The sequence below is a fragment of the Oncorhynchus mykiss genome, chromosome 23 (genome assembly GCF_057628025.1).
Source record: "Oncorhynchus mykiss isolate SJ-2025 chromosome 23, ASM5762802v1, whole genome shotgun sequence".
NCBI lineage: Eukaryota > Metazoa > Chordata > Actinopteri > Salmoniformes > Salmonidae > Oncorhynchus > Oncorhynchus mykiss.
In genome coordinates this window covers 28,583,943-28,604,043 of record NC_143044.1, presented here as the reverse complement: position 1 = coordinate 28,604,043, position 20,101 = coordinate 28,583,943, and the positions used below count along the sequence as shown (strand labels likewise).

The 20,101-nt window shown below is 38.1% G+C and overlaps 1 protein-coding gene across 1 annotated transcript; it reads right to left on the bottom strand.

Annotated features, from left to right (window-relative positions):
* Positions 1 to 3,711: 3,711 nt before the first annotated feature.
* LOC110502694 (bone morphogenetic protein 5) lies at positions 3,712 to 18,787 on the bottom strand. The gene is made up of 7 exons (XM_021580925.3): positions 17,671 to 18,787; positions 14,436 to 14,628; positions 10,187 to 10,335; positions 7,960 to 8,157; positions 6,226 to 6,302; positions 5,848 to 5,958; positions 3,712 to 5,230 (listed from the first exon to the last, which is right to left on the bottom strand). Exons 1-7 carry the CDS (start codon positions 18,164 to 18,166, stop codon positions 5,081 to 5,083), a joined length of 1,374 nt encoding a protein of 457 aa, XP_021436600.1. The 5' UTR covers positions 18,167 to 18,787; the 3' UTR covers positions 3,712 to 5,080.
* Positions 18,788 to 20,101: the final 1,314 nt, after the last annotated feature.

The following is a 20,101-nucleotide window of genomic DNA, read 5'->3' as shown; positions in this document are numbered from 1 at the left end:
ACAGTAGTGGGCTTGATTACCAACGACGAAACAGCCTGCAGGGAGGAGGTGAGGGCACTCGGAGGGTGGTGTCAGGAAAACAACCTCTCACTCAACGTCAACAAAACAAAGGATATGATCGTGGACTTCAGAAAACAGTAGAGGGAGCATAATTTCCAATTTGGGGTAAAAAAAAATGAGCCCTGTTGGAACTTTTAGGGGTCAAAATATGTTGCAGTTTTTAGGGTTAAGGATATTTTATTTGAATCAGAACTTCACACAGTGTTGTTTTCCCCTTTCCCACGTATTGTTCTTCATAACGCCTTCTTCCACCGTCTATAGCGGGGATATTACGCAAGCTCAGAAATGTTTCAGCCAGCCATATTGAGGCATTTGGTGACACTTATGTTGTTATAAAATACTGTATATCTGCAAAAATAATAAATTATGATGAGAACTGATAGCACAAACAAGAGATTACCTGTCATGTTACTACTGCACTTCACCGGGTTCAACAAGTACAATGTAATGGTGTTGTGCTGTTCCACGATTCACAATGCACAGGAAAAAGTCTACCTTCTCCCTAATGGTCTTCAATTCCAACATTGAAACTGAGGGATGGGAATTGAAACATTAAAACAAATGTCCCTACCCTACTTGCGCCTTACAAGGTTACAAAAACCCCTGTATAGTGTTTCTTTTCTGTGTTCTAATACATCTGTTCTGACGTAGAACCACATGCTTTCTGTGACTTATGTTTTGAACGTTACAGAGAGAACCACCCAATCAACAAGTAGCAATTCAGACCATCCCCATGTGATGGATGGGCCATCTCAGGAGCAGCTTCCTCTGCTCAGTATAACACATTTGCTGAACAAGATGAAACTATGTTCCTGAACAACTGCTGGTACTGGTGGGTCTGTTTTATATATTAAATCAACAGAGTGACCGTACTGAGAGCGCTGAAACACAAAACTGACATTTCATCAGCACTGTGTGCAGTGCAGGGTCGCTACTGTTTACTGGCTTACAAAGCATTAGATATAAAGGAGCTGATTGACATCTCCAAAAAACAGAATAAGATTATAGAATAACTTAGAAAATTAAACAGCAATATATTCTGTTATCCATTGTCTGAGTTATTTCAAAAGGCATAACATGCTAAATGAGGACGATCTAAGTTAACCATGACCATGAAACCATAGGAATATGAAGGTTGATTCGTAATTGTAACATTCTTTGGCAAAGAAAGAAAAACACCCTACACAAACTTTAGAGGATTGTCATGGGTTGTTTTATGTCTGTTTTCAGAGCAGCCGTTTTGTGGTGTGTCTCAGAGTAGAGGATTGTTGATGTGATGGGTGGCAGGGCACCTCTGACTCACTGCAGGCTGTAATTCAGCTTGGGGCCCTCCCAAGGGGAAGGGGGCAGTGTATCAATCTGCCCTCAGTGTGGCAACTGTTTCCCTTTCCTTTCATGTGGTCGGGGGGGGGTTTACACTAAGAAGCCTGTATACTTGCTGAGAGTTCCTTAAAATAGGAGCTCATTCATCCTAGCCTCATACGTTATAGAGAGGGAGAAGTGTAGCTGGATTGGAAAGAATCCATTATATTAAACAGTAGATGGGATTGTAAAGTGCTAGAAGTAATCATGCCAGGCAACAGGCCACAGGAATGCAAATCATCCTTAGTTAAGTTAGCAGGTGGCCTCTTATATTCATTGAATGTCAACACTCTTTTTCGATGGAGCGCGCATAACATCTGGGCAGGCAGGTTACTGTTTTTAATTAAGTGAAACACAGTCACTCAATGTTCTGCCACGTGAGAAAAAATGCTATAAAAAGGGGAGGGTGAGGGAAGAAAAAGTACATTTCCTGTGTTCGGTGAATGTCAATACAGTTGTGTAAATACGTATTAATCTTTAACCTAATCCCTTTGGTTACCTACATTTCCAAGTGTACTGAACATCCCTGGGCAACCAAAGGACTTCTCTGAAAGTGGCACGTTCTCTCACACTCTTCAGGAAGCTCTACTTGGACTGATTTGTCAGACCAGGGGGGAATGTAAGACCTAGTCATCCCAGGTCTCTGCTCTCATTTCATAAGTGAGCCACTATTGTGAGAACTTGTCATTAGTCAGGGGAGTGTATGCACCTGCTGATATGTTGTTCTTTGATTTGTCCCTGATCTGCTCACTTTACAGGTGAAAGCTTCCAGCTTCCAGAATACAATTTGTGTGTGTGAGAAGTAGATTAAGCTGACTTTATTTGTCCAATTGTACAGAAGGTCCAAAGGATATTTCGCTTCCGCTTTATCCCGACCCCTCCGAAAGCCACACATACACACATGTTGGAGAGGTTGTAGCAGTGGGCTGCCAAAGCCTACTATGGTGCCAGTGGAGCAGATGTTGTGGAGTTTTAAGTGCCTTGCTCAAGGGCACAACCGCATGCAACGCCATCTAGGATTTCATACCAACAACTCTCTGGTTGTTTGCGCCTGATTTTTCCCGTCAGACCTGGGATTCAAACTGTCAGCCCTCTGGTTGCTGGCTCGCCTCTCTAACTCCTAGGCTACCTGCCGCTAGGCTACTGCATAAATAATACATGAAAAATATACTTTATGTATACTGCATAAACATGTCTAAGTTTCAATCAATCGAGCTCTTGTTGTGTTAGTGGTTATTAGGGGCTATTTCCTCAATGGTTAACTATTTGTTATTTTTTTCCATTTCAGCTAAGTGGGAGCTGGAATGGCAACTATGTCAAAAATCATAGCCCTGATATAAGAGGTGTTTCTCTTTTTATTTCGGAAGACAGGAGGGCACTGTCAGTAGTTAGAAAATCAGAACTGTCTTGAACTGAATTGTGTCTCCAAAGTGTTTGTGTGTAACAGATTAAACAGAATACATTTAGATATCCTCCCTCTTGGCAGTTATCTTCCTAATAGCTTGGATGTCCTAGCTAGTTGATTTAAAACGGTCACTTCTCTATGGCAACCCCATGCACAACGGGGCTTACCAACAGCTGCTTGGCAGGGCTCAAGTACCTTTCATGATTTAGTGCTAGCAAAGATGAGCACAGCACAACAACAAGCACTGCTATCCCACCACTGTAACTCAAACCCTGATGTTACTGATATATACTATGCATCAAACAATAATGTAATGGTAAAACATTTGGGCACCGTATGGTCAAAACTGTATATTTATTCTACATTCTCCAAAATAGGGGGGATGCCTCTTTCGTGCCTAGTGACTGTAGATCACCACACACAGCAACAAATAGGATGTTGTAATCCTCCCTGTCAGGAGAGAGCAGAGCTCTGCTCAAAGCTCCCAGCACCACTAAATACTAGCACTCTCTCACAACACCGCAGATTTACAGGCTCCCTGGGTGGACCCCTATGTTTATATCATACTTGTCAAACATTTATAAATCTCAGACGGTAGTCCGGCAACATAAAACATCCATAGATTCCAAACACTAATACACGAAGACAACCTAGAGGCTGGCAGCTGGATGAAAAAAGAGGCATTGAAGTCTATAGAATAAAGATATGTTTGTCAATTGAGTTTCTATAAGGTGGGCTTGGTGTTTTAGGGCCCTTGAGGGTGGAAAAAAGACAGTTATTTTCAAGTTAAAATGGAAAATCTTTTAAGGAATGTAAGTTTTCTGTTAACTTTTTTAAGTGTTTTCGTTTAGTTTATAAAACATTGAAAGTATTTGAAAGCAATATTTTCAAAAAGATCATTTAATAATATATAAGCCACACTCTAATAATACAATAACGTGTACTTTTCCCAAACATATATTACTCAAATTATGATGAAGCATTACAACATGACAATAATAATATAATATCCATAATAATACAAAAATAACAGTGATATTACCACAATTGGGCAAACAATGTATTTTCTTAGAGTAGTTTCATTCATTATGTATTGCGTATGTAAAATGAAAATATATACTGGCCGTAAAGTACGTTTTTAGGGAGCTACTCCACAACTTTTGTCTAGTTCTCATATACTCCTACAATAGACTGTTACTGAACTATGACATTTCCTGGGTCTGAGAATATAGCAGGCCAGTCCTCATGTTTTTTCAGTGAATGCTATGGAAAGATATATTCAACAGAATGCATGACATATTTGACGTAGAGGAAGTACCTTTCAGCATAACTTATTTGATAGAAAGCATGATATATACATATATTTTATAGCCAGAAGTCTAACTATAGATTTTATGATAGACTATTTGATGCCTGTGTACAGTGTAAACATGATTAACGTCAAGGCCAGAGGAAAAACCCTAGAGTGTTATTCAAGGAGTCCTATTTGAAATACTTAATTTACTATTTTACATCATACCTTTAATGTTATTAATGTTGTGCCAGGCTGTTACTCAAATGACATGAATACAGATTCTGCTTTTAACACATCTGAAGGAGAAATCAAAGAGAGTGTTGCAAGTTGCATACATGTAAGCTAGTATAGGCTACAGTGTGCTTATAAAACCATAATAATACAATGTTGATGCAATAATTGACACTATATTTGAAATAAGATAGCTACACAAAACATGTTCAACTGGTATGTCCTAAAATATGACCTCATTTAACTGTAGCAGCAATATGTAAACCTTTTTTGAGTGGTTATAATAGTTTAAACAATGGTTTGAAAATGAAATCCAATGTAACAGTTTGAAAAACAGTGATATCGGTGTGCTTGAATAAAGCAATATTTTGGAAAGACTGGTATACTTTGTTGAACCGTATCCAATAAACAATAAGATCCAAAATATTGATATTATCGAGAGGTTTCCTTTTACTAAGATGTACAATGAAATGCTATAACTATTACAATGTAATTGTATATGTTCGCTATGGCCTATAGGAGAGAGTGCTAAGTGATGTCAAATATACATGGACTAATACTCATTGTACAATATTGAGTGTTATCACAAAAATAGGGGGAAATAAATAAGTTAATAAAACTAATATATACATAATACTGTACAGCACAACACACATTCAGATCTATCTATATTGATGTGAACTTTTCCAGCAATACCACATATCTGAAATACAATCCTGCTTGCCCCATTAATGGCAACCACATGACCTAACAACCATGTTTCTGTATTTCTTGAGGATGACATTTGAGCTGTCATCAAAGTAAAGCACAGATATAGCGTTCAGCTTGGTCGGTGCACAGCATGGCTTTGGCACATTGTCAGGGAACATCAGATGGACCTGTGGAAGCAAATAGAAAGGACTGAGTATACAAAGGAGATTGGTCATTCCCGCGAAAATAGTGCCTTTTGCATCCCTTTTGATATTTTAAGTAGGAATTGTGCACCAATATTGATTTTTAAAAGCCTGGTATATTAAATGAATAGCCTGTTTAATATAAACCACATGGAGAATTCAATAAATCTTTTTTTTTTTTTTTTACATGAATGAAGACAACATTCTACATTTTGACATGTCCCTCTGTGACTTCTAGGATTTTAACCCACTTGACCCCAAAATATCTCCATGCTCCATCCTCATTGTAAACACTTCGCTATTTTGTTGCTTTGACAAAGTCAACCCTGTTACTTTTTTTTTTTTACCTCGTGAGAAAACGTGTTAAACTTGTTTTTTATTAAGTTGAACATGTGCTGTTTATGACAGAATATTACAATTAGGTGAAATCAAAGTTGTACTGAATTGGTGGAACGACCCAGATAATTGGTGGAACAACCCAAAGCTGCAGTTTGAGCAGCTTAGAAAATCAACATGGTGTGGAATTAATATTTACCATATTGGTAAAGCAATTCAATATGAATTCATGGGAAATAAGCATCTTTTGAGTTTTTTTTACATACCAGGGTTTGCACAATGGCGTGATTTGTCGCATTCATATGTGCATTGAGTGGAAAGGAACATTCCCCATCGCAGTAAAAAGCAGCATAACCTTCCGGTGCAATAATCCAGTCCTTCAAATAGAATAAAGAAAATACAAAATAAGCATCAAAGTCCTCCTCTTTAATATTGAAGACACTTTATTGACACTTGATGTGTTTTCTTAAGTCTGTCTGTTTCTGGTCTACTGCATTTAATACATTAGTTGAAACTAAAAGAGGTGCTTTTTACACACACACATATTTGTAACACACATGCTATGACCACTTGTGACATTAAGCTCTGCCATGCTTATGTAGAGTAGATATGGTATGGTTCAAATAGTGTTCCATCTTTCCTACCTGCCATCCTAAGTCTCGGAAGCTGACGTAAAGTTCATGCTTCTTGCAGGCTTGTTTTTGCTCACTGGTGTTATGATCTGAAAACAACAAACAATGAATTAATCCCTCAAGTCTGCAAGTTTATCATTAGGCTATTATATACTGTAGTTGTAGACGTGAGTTTTTTCTTTCACACAGCACCTGTGAGCACTGTGGTATATTGTTTGCCCACAGTACAATTATTTTTTGACAATAGGAAATGAACACCAAATCAATTATTAATGAAATATTACCAAACTGTTAACAGCAAATAGCAGCACCAACTCATGTATGGTTATTACATTCATGTGGCTACTGAAGGGGTGTTGACTGGGTATCCCTAATGCACTGAACCACATCAGTTAAAAACAGCTGTCAAAGAATTACAGCCAAATTAAAAGAACTAACTGAGATGGTCATTGTGGACGTTCTGTGTAGCTTAGCTAGAGTAGTTGTGTGAGGTGATTAGTACATATTCATATCCATGTACCATCTTTATGAGGAGCTGAAAGAGGTAATAGATTAGGCAGGTAGGTTTACTATTTTGAAAATGTATCTGTTTTATATTGATCTACATCAGAGATGTCACACATTCCCCCAATGCCTATCAAAACACAGCTGATAAAACTAATTGTATTCTAAATAAGTTGAATATTGGAGTCAGGTGTGTTGGCTGTGGCAAAAGTGTGACAGCAATCGGGCCAATGAGGACTGGAGTTGCCGATCCCGGAGCTCCATCTTTCCTGCAGTAGATTATTTCGACTTTTGATCCATTAATTGGAGCAGCATGCAGTCAAAACAAGGCTCCTTGGCAACAAGAGGCTGCTTGAGTAGACATAACATCCTGGAGTGTGTAACAGACTGTTTTAATGCACTGACAGGGAATAACAAATGGGACTGTAAGGTTTGCCATCAACCTCAAAAGGTGTTTCATTATCTGAAGTAAATTTGCCAACCTACACCGGTCCAAACCCAAAACAATTTCAATGATGGTTCACTCTCAGAATAAAAGGGTACAGTTAGGGTACAGTATTGTTTCTTGGGGTACAAAAGATAAAAATACGCATAATGTACCTTCAGAGGTACATATATGAGCTCACATGGTACTAATCTATTTATTTTGAACATAAAAGTATAATCAATGGAGGCGTGGCTTAGTGGGGACGTGGCTTTCAGTTAGTTATTTTGGGCCACCTGTGAGTGGAAGTGATGTGCCAGTTTAAGTGGTCTATGGTTATGTTAATTAAAGTTTGAGCATATCCTTTGCCAGTTCTGAAGTCTTTATAAAGGCTTACTTATGTGACAAGAAAGGAGCTGTAATTTATATTAACCCAACACTGAGTAACCTTGTCAAAAGGTGGTGTAAATGGTTAAGGTGTTGGCTTGACAGTCGCTGGATTCAGGTTTGAGTCCTGGTCAGGCTACCCCCTGAATTGTGTCAGAAGTGGGATGGTGGAGAGACATGTACACTTGAGGGACTTGTTATAGAAAATAAGTACATTTTTGCCACTTAAAAAGAATGTGGTGGTACCCTAAAAAGGCAAATGCTACATTTTGTCTCTTTTAAGGTACAAACTGCAAAGGTACAATTATTTACCTATAACTAATGTTACAATGGACATACCTTACAGGGTACCACTACAGTGACAAGCGTTTGTATCCCTATAAGTTCAATTCGGTACCTTTTTTTCTGAGAGTGTAGTTTAATAAGCCCACCTCCACTTTTGGGTGCCCGTGGTGATTCCTGTTGACCACCTGATTTGTTGCGGTTGTGGTTCTTTCTCTTTCCACCAGCAGCCCTGACAGAGCGCAACAACACTTCACTGGCCTTGAAGAATGACACTAGGAATGGCTGTTTGGATTGTGGCCCATTCCTTCCAACGATGCCAGCAGACTTCATGTTTATACTCCGTCCTTTTAAAACAACAAGCAATGTAAATAGCAGCAAACAGAAGCATAATTAGTTCCTGTCTAATCAAATGCGTTAATTTAAGGGAGCAATTAAACAAAACAAAATAGGGTAAAACGGTGTCATTAGAGTATATTTTGGAAGTTTGCATTGTTCATATGAGCAAAGACGTATGATAAGTTCCGTTTTCCAATTTGTATGATATTGTACGACTGCTATATGACCGCTATTCCATTCATAATGTGACCTAACGTAACGTAATATATCATACTAAATGGAGGAAAACACACAAACCACAAAGATCATTTATTATTTATTTATTGTCATATGTCATCAGCTAATGTATCTGATTCATAGATAATCCCAAAGAACATTCCATCAATGTCTTGTGGTTTTAAAGAAGATAAAAAATATCCGTCTTCCTAGTATTCTTGTCATAATTGTTAAAACAGTCAGGTACTCCTTTGGGTTTTGAAATGTTTTCCTCATTTCCCCACACACAAAAAAAACTTCTACCAATGAAAAACATTAAAAACATTTGATGTTTCTCCAATCTTAGATGCAGGAATTATGGCTCAATTTATGATAGTTAACATGCATTATTATCCAAATAAACTCTGTAACATTAACATTGTGCTTTAAAAAAAAGGAAAAATGTATCTAAAACTGCCTTAATCTTTTAAGCCTCTTTTGACATGTGAAATATCAGATCCTGTTCTGAAGCCCCACCTCTATGAGGGATGGGCATCTCAGGATGATCTCTCCTACTACGTGACATGAAAATGATCTGTCCTCGACATGAAACCAAGCAACAGGTGTTCCCCTGGGGTCAGTTCTCCTTCCCCTATTGATCTCGCAGTCAGTCACTGGGCTCTGTTTTCTCTTCACAGGGATTATCCTACCTTTGCTATGCATAGGGCACACAACGCTATCTGTCCTTCTCTCGTCTGACACACAGGTTATGATATGGTATGTATCTCTTCATGTCTGATAAACATCAACATCTCAACCTCAAACCTTGCCAACACAGGCCTGTCCTCTCCTCTATGGACAGCTGTGTCTCCCTCCAAGATGGCAAAGAACGTGGGTGTGACCTTGGAAAACCAGGTTTCTCTTTCTTTCACAGAGAACATCAATGACTCGGTCCGGTAGAGACTGCCTCTAAAGTAGTGGCCCCCAATTACATTCAGCCGTGGGCAGATTTTTCATTGAGCGGATGGTTGGGGGACGGAACATATAAATAATTTGTACACTGCAAATTGACCGCAAGAACCCACAAAAACAGAATAACTTCAAACCTTGATTACATTGAGATACAATCACATCTGCCTCTATTTATGCGGGGGAATACTTGGGAACAGATTTCCTAAATTAAAATCACTTTAATTTCCTGTTGATTTTACAATATTTTATGTCCAAATTCAAAAATTACATATTTTTTATATATTTTAATTGTTTTGCTCAGAAAACTTGGGGCCAAATAAAATCACCCACGGGCCGAATTTGGCACACGGGCCGCCTATTGGGGAACCCTGCTCTTAGGCATCAGTGAATATCTACTCATTTCTCACAAGCTATTTAACACAGCTCCTAGACCAGTCACTCATCATCTTGCTTGGATTACTGCAACTCTCTCCTAGTCTGGCTCCCCGGTTGTGCCATCAGAGCTGTGCAGCTCATTAAGAACACTGAGAGTTTTTCCAGAATCTCACCCCATTTCTCAGCACTTTCACTGGCTACAGTTGGCACACCAGATTTGGACAGAGGTTTTTTGGCCCTCCAGGACTGACATTGAACAGCCCTGGCCTACATTGCTTTGATGGAAATTTCTCTTGCCAATCTGTATGCAAAGATACATTCCTGGATTGACCAAGCCTGGTTGTTCCTTACCTGGATAAGAGTGTCTACTGAATTACAAAAAATCATTTTAAGGCAAACTACTTTGAAGCCTGGAGTAACTACAAAGTTTAACTGCTTTTCTATATTTAATTCCCTACAACAACAAAGGCAGATTAAAAATAGTGTTTCCCTTACCATCCAAAGTCTCCACAGAGAGCTGCAGACCCATGTTCTGCAGTGGGTTCAGCACCCAGTGGTTACTGGTGGCTGTGATGTCAAAGACCAGCCAGCCCCCATCAGAGGCCTTGATCTTTTTGGAATCCAACAAGAATGTCTCTGCATCCCTGTTAAGGAAAAAAAATTTATAAAATCAATAAAAAATAACAAGTGAATGCATGTGATAACTTGACAGATGGCAATACACATATATTACTATGGGTAAACTTTGATTTACTGGATAAAAAATATTTAACACAGGGGTGATATAATTGACGGACCTCACTCTGCCCTTTGAGCTCTGGAACTAATCATGAAATTCCTGTTTATGCACCTTAGTGTTGTTAAAACTTGCAAGGGCCACACAAAGAGAGAACACATGCTTCCTCTGGGTCGTTTAGACTTGGAAGCAGTCAAACAATTAATGGGGCCCTGACCTGCCATATTGGAAATCATTACATAAACAAAGTATCATTAAATAATCACTACATGATGCCATTTATTCCAGCTTTCTCTCTTAGATCTGAGCCAAAAACATCCTTTGACAAAAATGTATCTTACTAGTTAAATTTGTTGTTCCATGTGCTCTATCCTTTAAGCCCCATATTTTGACATTTCTCTGAAATATACTCCTCTCTATAAGGAGTGCCTAATGACTCTTTAGCCAGATTAGAGACAATCTGTTTTCACAACCGCACAAAATATGGATAAGCAGGATATTAATCAACCAGTCATGTATGTACTCAAGGCTATAATTTCCAAGCAGTGAAAAAACACGTTTAAGTAACAGATTTGTCTTTGCTCTACCACCAATTTTAAACCATATGTGACTGAACCGTTGAGCAGTTCAACACCGGCTTAATGATGGCTCCTTGGGGGAGGAGCAGAGAAAAAGGTGCTGAACTGTGAAACTCTGAATAATGTTTATCAAGCTGAAAAGTCACAGTTAGGAGCTGAGGAGTTAAATGTGTGATGGCTCCAGACCTCGGTGAGCCATAAAAGAGAATGCGATGACTGGGGCCTGGGGCTTCAGATGGGAGAGTTCAATGACTTGGACCTCCAGAAAAGCCCAAGAGGGTCATATCTCCCCTTCAATCAGCCTCACACATATTTGGCCAGTGAATGTGGGCCCTGCTTTAAGTAGACCCCTGTGTGTTCAGCTATGTCACGGCTTCCCACTTCCGGAACATTGTTAAGAGAAGCAGGTGGGCATGAGGGTTATGATGGGAGCCCCCTAGGCAGCCCCTAATGGGCCCACATGGCTTCAACTGAACTGGGATGCAACAAGCCGCCTGACAGGCAACACATAGACCAGGAGGAGTGATAACTGATGGACTTCCGAGGCTTCACAAGTGGTGAACATGCTAATGGAAAAGCTTTATCCGTGGACTATATTTGTAAGGGCCCGGTGTGGTGAGAATGAGGCGGAACAAGGTTGGAGATACAAGGATGAGGTTCACAAATAGTCAGTCAGATGAAAGGAGAGCAATATAGGCAGTGCTTGACTTGGAGTGAAATAGGTTCCGGTACTCATTTTGGGTGCTGGCACTGTTTATATTTAGGTGCAGGATCTCCACAACACCTTTGAGCTAATATTCTATAAGAGGAACAGGAGCTCAAGCAGTAGAACATTTTAGGTGCCGGTCCTCAACTCTGGTGAGCTCCTACCCAAGTTAAGTACTGAATATAGAACACTTGTAGACCAGGCAAAGATAAACTGTAGAATTCATAGATTAAATCGATTTATTTAGTTAACATGTGCAAATGGAAATGTATGTTTGTTCCAAAGTTTCAATATCTTATTGAAAACATATTATTCATGCCCAAATGCAAATAAAGTCCAAATGTATGTTTGGTCTTAATCAAAGGAAAAACATAATTGGACCAGAATGTATGCCTAACCATGTTGCTGAGTCTGTTTACACAGGCAGCCCAATTCTGATATTTTGCCAATAATTGGGTAAAAGATCAGATTTGGGCTGCCTGTATAAACACAGGCTTATTGCCTCCTTTCTTGTTTGCTTCATCTTAAAATATTGTTTCATCATTCACCAAGCTGTGTAGGCTACTGACTGCATTTACCACAGCTACTACTTTGATTTCCATAGAAGACATATAATATAAACAGCACAAAGGATGTTTTTAGTAAACAAAAGAAAGGAAACATAAAAATAACCTTAATATAGCCCTTAATCCATCCCAGATTTTCTCCCCCATTTGGAAACAAAGTTAAGATAAAACAAAGGTATAGTTAATTAAGCTTCTAAATTATAATATATACTTGTGACAAGCTTCCATTTCGTGGCATTTCTGATTACTTTGTGTCACTTACCAATCTAACGCCAAACGTGTATATCAGGTCATGATTTTATAATTCAAAGGAGACAAATGACCTTCTTGAACACACTTGAAATAAGCACATGAATCAGGATAAAGTCCTTCCAAACTTCCCTGATGTGCTAGTATTAACAGGATGTCTTTTATTTTCTGCCTAATTGCCTGCCTCAAGTGTTTCACAGAACAGTGCAGGTTTTAAAGGGACATTTGAAAGCCTCCCTAGGATTACGCTGACACAAGCATGTCCCCAAGTGCAGATGCTCAACTTTAGACAATGTTATCTAAAGACAGCCACTTTCAAATGCATCCATTCACAAATTCGAAACTCATTTAAAGTGACAGTCAGAGTGGAGCTGAAGGATGCGACTAAAAATAAACAAAAGATAACTATTGTAAAATATAATGTGTCCGTAAAATGTATATAGTATGTATAAGCTGGAAGTAGAAGCCTAAGTGTTGTTGTCCATTAGTTTACTCAAATTAGGGGAGGGGTGGTAGGGTAAGGGGAAAATAATAAAGGAAAATATATTTTATATATATATTTTATTTTTTTTTACACAAAAAATATATGGGGGATTGGAAATGATGGAGACAAATACATTGATGGAAGCCACAATCCATCTGCAATATTATAGCTGATCTTCCCTCTAAAAAAATAAATTGTAATAAATAAATGTACAAAAATTAAAAGTGGCAATCGGCAGGAGAAACAATAACAAAACGGTATCTCTGCCTTTGTTTTGGTTAAAAGCTGAGAGATGGGGCTGAAGAACTCTCAAATTCATAGACAGAGCTATGGATACAAGGACATCCATGGTATCAAAATTATAGTTCTAACCATGTTTTAAGGCTATATAGTGTTTGTTTACATTTAGTTTGTTTGCAAACATTAGAGTAAGACAAGCTTATATTTTGGGTTCTGATGGGGAATGACATTTGAATTAAGCTTATGAGGCACTTATAAGTCATATTCTTCAAGAATCAATAGGTATACGTAGTTCATTTATAAGTCCAAAAATGGATGTAGCAACTGCTGACTGGCCCTTTAAGATGTGTTCAATTTCACAATGAGTTAGGTTCCCTTTTATGCTATGGTGATTGGTAGATTGGTTGGTTGATTGATTGATTGGTTAATTGATTGGCTGATTGATGTATTGATTAATTCATTCATTAAAGTATTTATTTGAAAATACATTTACAACTATATCACTGAGAGATTACATCTCACATATGATAAAGAGTTCTTCCATTCTCAAAATATCCTGCATCAAAACCCAAATCAGCAACCATTGTGATTCTCTATCTGGCAAAAAGGCTACGGTCGAACAAGGCAAACTGGTTTGTAAACTCACATGGCTGCACCTTTTATGTACAGTGATTCAGGATGCCTATAAACAATAATAGGGGACATTCGAGATGACTGGTTCCTCTCAGTTAAACAGAATAAGATGTGCTTTCTCTTCCCTTCGTATAGGTTTTTGACTGAGGAATCCACCACTCTAAACCATAGAATGATCAATTACATACAAAAGCCAATTCAGTTCATAACATTTACATGTAGACACAATTTACAGTGACAGTCTAAAGAGGTATACAACTGGATGTTAAGGATACTCTACTGTACACAGTACTGTTAGAGAAAAACTACCTTGTGGAACTTTATGCGAATCATAAAGAATATAAAGGTCAGTTAATTCTATAGGTAGCCTTCAATATATTCTGTTTCTGCAGAGAGAATTTTAAATGTACATGGCTGAATGTATATCCCATTCCACAAGAATTTATAAGGTGATGGTGTACTTTATATTTATATATATATATATATATATATATAAAAAAAATGAATTGGGATGATTTGGGGGTGTTGAAATGAAGGTCAAATGGTGCTTACTTGTTTTGATATTCCTTGATGACCTGGTAGATGGTGACCTTCAGAGTAATGTTCTCATAGCGGGCATGACTGCCATCCTTATAGATCCGAAACTCAGCAGCAGTCACCGCCTCTCCCTCTGGGATCTGAGTCAGGTCGAAACGAAACTCCTTGTAGTGTCTCCGCTGATGGGAGAAATCTTTGTCTTTCTCCACTGAAAAAGAAGACTGGTCCATGAGGACTAAATAGAGGATTTGCATAACTGCATAATATTTAGAGTGGCAATGCATAAGCCTTCAGATTAGTGATTCAGATCAGTGATTATAATTACTGATACCTTCCCTGAGCCACAATAGATACAAAATGTGTTGCACAGACAGAATGTGGTGTGCCAGCAGTAACCTACCTAACTGAAAAAAGGTAATTTATCAAATGTTTTCACATTCCAAAAGCCAATCCAAACATTTTGACTCCAACAAAAGCACTCTCCAGTCCATTTAATCAGTCAACTGAGTACAGGTAGCAGTTTCCAGACAGGCCCTCCACTGTGTGCCGAACTGCATTATCTGCCCATGATGAATGGGCTGTCAGTTAAGAAAAACAGGCTGATTTCAATTAAAGACACTTTCGTCTGCCCCTCAACGTGACAAAAAGAGACCAGACAGCCTTTTTTGACAAGATTTGAGTGACTGCTTTGACCTCATTTGCCAACCTAATATTGACCTCCTGTAGTTCCTATACAATACATTGGCCGTGTTTGACACAGGAAACCCATATTTATCTTTCTCTGACCAATTTGTTTAAACTTGTTTTATCTGAGGACAATGATGAACGAGTTTATACTGAATATAAAATGTGCACATAAAATTATTTTACGTAATTATCAATAGAAAAACACAAACAAAGAAGAGCAAAGACGAGCAGAGTGTATTTTCAACCCTGTCTGCAATCAAAGGCATGCCATTATGCAGTCAAGAAGACACAAAGTGACAGCTAACCATCCAACACTGTTGCTAAATAGCAGCATAAAAGGATTGGGAGTTGAGGTGTGTTAGTGTTCTGGCACAGCCAGTGAAATCATAGAGTCAGTGAGTCCATTTCACTGATAGTTTATCTACAGTGAAGGTCTGTGGTTGCTTAACACACAAAGGTCAGGGGTCAGTTCTGCCTGTTACAGATTGGACTTGCACCATGATTAGCTATGGCCAGTAATGTAAAGCAGAAGTGAAGCATTTCAAGTGTCAGATAGCTGCAGATTAATTGGGAAGGTGGTTTGACTCACTAAAAAGTGTCTGCCACAGTTTCAGGGAATTAACTTTGTTTATGGTATTCATTTTTAATTACAATTTGGAAGAAGAGGAAGTTGAGAATGTATACATATTGTGCATAATTTCTCATCGTTATGTCGACAAGAGTGAAGATGCATTTTTGTGAGTACATCACGTAAATGATCTAATAATCAATAATAATCACAACATACTACATGCTACAACTATTAGTATTATAGGAGTTAGTAGTAGCATTAGTGTAGTGAAGTCAATTATTGCTGTAGTAGTAATACTTGTGTAAATAGTCTCATTGTACACTTTACCACTGACTGTCCCCAGAATGAGAGCACAGAGCTTTCAAGGCTGACTGTGTACATGCCATGCAGCTCTAAGTGGAAACAGATGTGACAGACCAAGGTGAGGGATTTTAAATCCAACAGCACCTTCACATTAATACATTTTACATGCTCACGCTATAGCACTCTTTAGCTGTATCTTTTTTAGCCTCTTTTTTGTAAGATGTGTCCTCTGTAACTGTCATTTTTGTTTATCATACTAGCACATGTAAACAAGTATAACATTTCACTAGCTCCCTAACAACAAATCTTATACTTTATTGTTTTTTACCGCTGGTGTACTATCCCTTAAATACACATTTCACTCTCCATTGGGACGTGATGCTTAATGAAAAATGACACAAAAACGAATTAACAATGCTACTGCCTTTACATCTAACTGCCCAAACCCAGTGCCACATGGAATAAGTGCTGAAAAAGTGCAGGCTTCACTCAATCGCTTTCCTTTCTTTAACAACAGGAAACAATTAAGGTCAATTTAACCAAGGTCAGACAGTCATCTGATAAGTTATTATGAACTTCTGGGTCAAAGGTCAGAACTACTGATGAAACATTGTGTAAATTATAAGAAAGCTTTTCTTTACGCTACAATAAATGTTGACAATTTCAAAACATATAAATACTCTAATGCGGGCCTTTTGTGAAGTATTTTGATAAACATATATTTATTCAAAATACAAGGCCTGTTTCCTAGGTAAGTCAAATATGACGGGTTAAGAGAAAATGCATGTATTTTAGGGGAAGTGTGACATGATGATATTGCAGTTTAATATTTTAAGATCTCTATAGAGTTGAGAATTTCAAGAATGTCCAGACAAACTCTTCTTTCGCTTATTCAAACCTTATTCAAAGAACATGGATATGGTCTTCAAAATGTGGATTGTTTGTGCTTTTACCAGTGTTTTAGCGTGTAAATATGGTCCTGCATTAATATCAGGCATCTGAAAGGCTGAAGTAGGATCTGATATTAAGGTCGAAAAAGACTTCTAACTTCATAAACAGTACCCATGAAATGTATATTACTCAGACAAACAGCACTGTGACCTTTGAAGAGAATTTGCAAACATAGTTGTGAGCAGTGTGGCATTGTTCTTGCTATAGGTGACAAACAGGAAATTAAGGCCTGTTACAATAGGAATAGCCTATAACTCCTATTAATTGTAAATGTAACTGAATATCATCATTTTCTGCAACAAAATTAATATGCATACATTGGCTACTGTGGGAATATTTGTTTAACATGTTTATGGTTTGTATTGTAGTCTAATGATTAAGATCAAATTCAAGAAAAACAAATAATCATTCATTTTAATATAATCAAGGTTGTTAAATTTACATTTCGAGAATCTACCTGGTATTTTTTATATATATATTTTTTAAAAATATGGTCTAAGCATATGTTTTCAGCATTGATGGACATTGTGTACTGACAATATACATTGTTTTTAATCATATATAAACGAATCTAAGCCTTTAGATATTAGCAGTGAGAAGGTCATGTGACAATTCTAAGGCTTAAAATACTGTGGTTTATCAGTGGCCACCATATTTTGTATTAAAAAAAATGGTGCTGGAGCGCAAGGCATAAATCAGGCAGCTTGAAACTTTTCTCAAGTCAGTTCACTTACTTACCTAAGTTGACAAAGCTCATAATCATATCAGCATCGTTGAGATAGTTGGTGTCGTGAGATGTAGTGAGTGGAGGGATTTGGCTCGTCAGAGGGGCCGCGCGGTAAGGTTGCGCCACACGAGTGTATCCCTGCGGATAGCCGTAGTTCCCTTTACGCGAGTTTCCATGAGCCTTCCCGCTGAATCCTTTCCCTGTAACCTCTTGTATTCCCAATCCTTCTTCCTCCTCAGTAGTCATGGCATTGTACAGGTCAAGCATGAACAGGGGTGCTGAGGATGCTTGTTTTCCTGGAGAAAAGGGCCTTGGACGATGTGGTAAACCCAAAATAGAGAGAATCTCTCTTTGAATCTCTCTCCGTTCATGGTTACGCAATCTCCTGTAAATAAAACTAGAATGCACATGGTTGTCCCCTAAACCACAATGAACCCAGTGTAGAAAACTCAAGCAGCTCCATAAAAGTCCAAATGTGGCCCGGTTCAAAGGAATGAAGGCTCTCATCTTACAATGTGTTTGATAATGATGTTACACAGGTATACAGTTGTTACTCGTGTATAAAATTGATCTCCATTTTAATACAAATATCACAATTTCTGAATGTTTTCTTGCAGGATAACATACAGGTTACTCTGTCACATCACTTTTTAGGAGAACGCCTGCCTGCAATGATGTTCTTTGAAGTCTCACATCAATCTATGTTGTGGAGCTGTCCCTTCTCTTCGGCGTGAGGTCCCAGTTCCAGACATGCAGCAAGTTTTCTCGAGTCCTCCGCTTAAATCCAATGTCTCACTGTCACATGTTTCAAAGTAGACGCATCAAATGTGAAATTGTGACATTCTCTCGCACTTTTAACTCCACTTATACACAATAGCATGCAGGTACGCCCATAAAAGTCGAAAAAGCCCAACACCTTCATTGAATAGAAAGATAACAGCCCCTTTGAGTGATGTCGAGGAAATCACTAGACTATATAATAGCACCCGTTGCCACTCGTTGCCACAGCGCGTAACGTTTTTGGAAAATGTGTTGAAGCTTGTTGTCCATCCAATGAGTCCATACCACCCAGCCAGGACCAAGTTTTTGCATCCACCTCTAGCGGCCGCAATAAAACTTAACCGACATGAAGATGAATGTGGCAGCTCAGATGTGTAAGGGGAGACACTTGAAATCTGAAACCTGTCTTAACGAGTCAAAGAAGAACAACATGGCCATTTAATTACCTCTACAGGTTTGGACAAATCCGTGCGTTTTAGGAGAGGACATTTGGACAAATGCGTAATTTGATTGTGTAATTTTAGGTGGTGATGAAGGCACATTTGTAAATTAATTGAATCTAGAAATCTATCAATCAACGTTCACATTTGACGACATACAACGTTGGTCGATGTCTTATTTGGATAGGCCCATCTATTTTCAAAAGGTAACATTTTTCTGATTCTCTGAAAAAATTACAATTGAGCTCGTTGCCTTGATGAGAAGACAATGGGCTGGTGAGGTGTGACATGTATGCAAGTTATCCTGAGGCCTCAACCAACACCTGTCCTACCTGGGAATATGGTCGTAATTACAATGGTAAATAATGGGTATCAAAGAAGATTTTTTTCAAGGCATGTGTAAGCCTGTGTATGCGGTGAGAAATTGGCTACTTTGCCAGGTTTACAATATTATAATTGATTGGGTATTTAATTATATAAATATTTTATAATTCATATAAATATTATATATAAAATATACACTTTTTAAGGGGTTGATTGCAATAGTTAACGTTACATGTAAAAACAACCTGTAACCACTTTGTACAGTAGGCCCACCTCAGCTTTATTATTATTATTAATATGTATTATACAAGTGTCCAAGTTATCAGTTTTTGGTTGGCTCAAGTGCAGTAGCTGTGCTGTCAATATGACCCTCAAGACATATCACAGCATAAGGCATGTTGTATAAAGTATGTATTTTTATTTCAATTGACTAATCACCCCATTGATTAAACGATTTAACAGCCCAGTTGCAGAATTATAACCCCATTGCGCCATCTAGTGTAGGATTCCTACATCATCTGTTAAAACAGAAAGAGATCGAGTTTGGGAAACCCTGGCCTAGCCTAAATAATAGTCCTTTATGATGGCATGTTGACATTACGAAAATACTCACTATAAGCTCGTTTGAGGGATATCATTTCTTTCTTTAAACATTTTCATTTTATTTAATTCATCAACTTGTTATACATTGGGTTTCAGGGTGTTTGATGGTTGCCTGAGTCATCAGGCCACTTTGATTGGACAGTTAATTATTTTAATTATTATTTAAAAAATGCTTCAAGCTCTGTCAAGTTGGTTATTGATCATTGCTAGACAACCATTTTCCAGTATTGCCATATATTTTCAAGTGGGTTAAGTCAAAACTGTAACTTGGCAACTCAGGAACATTCAATATCAT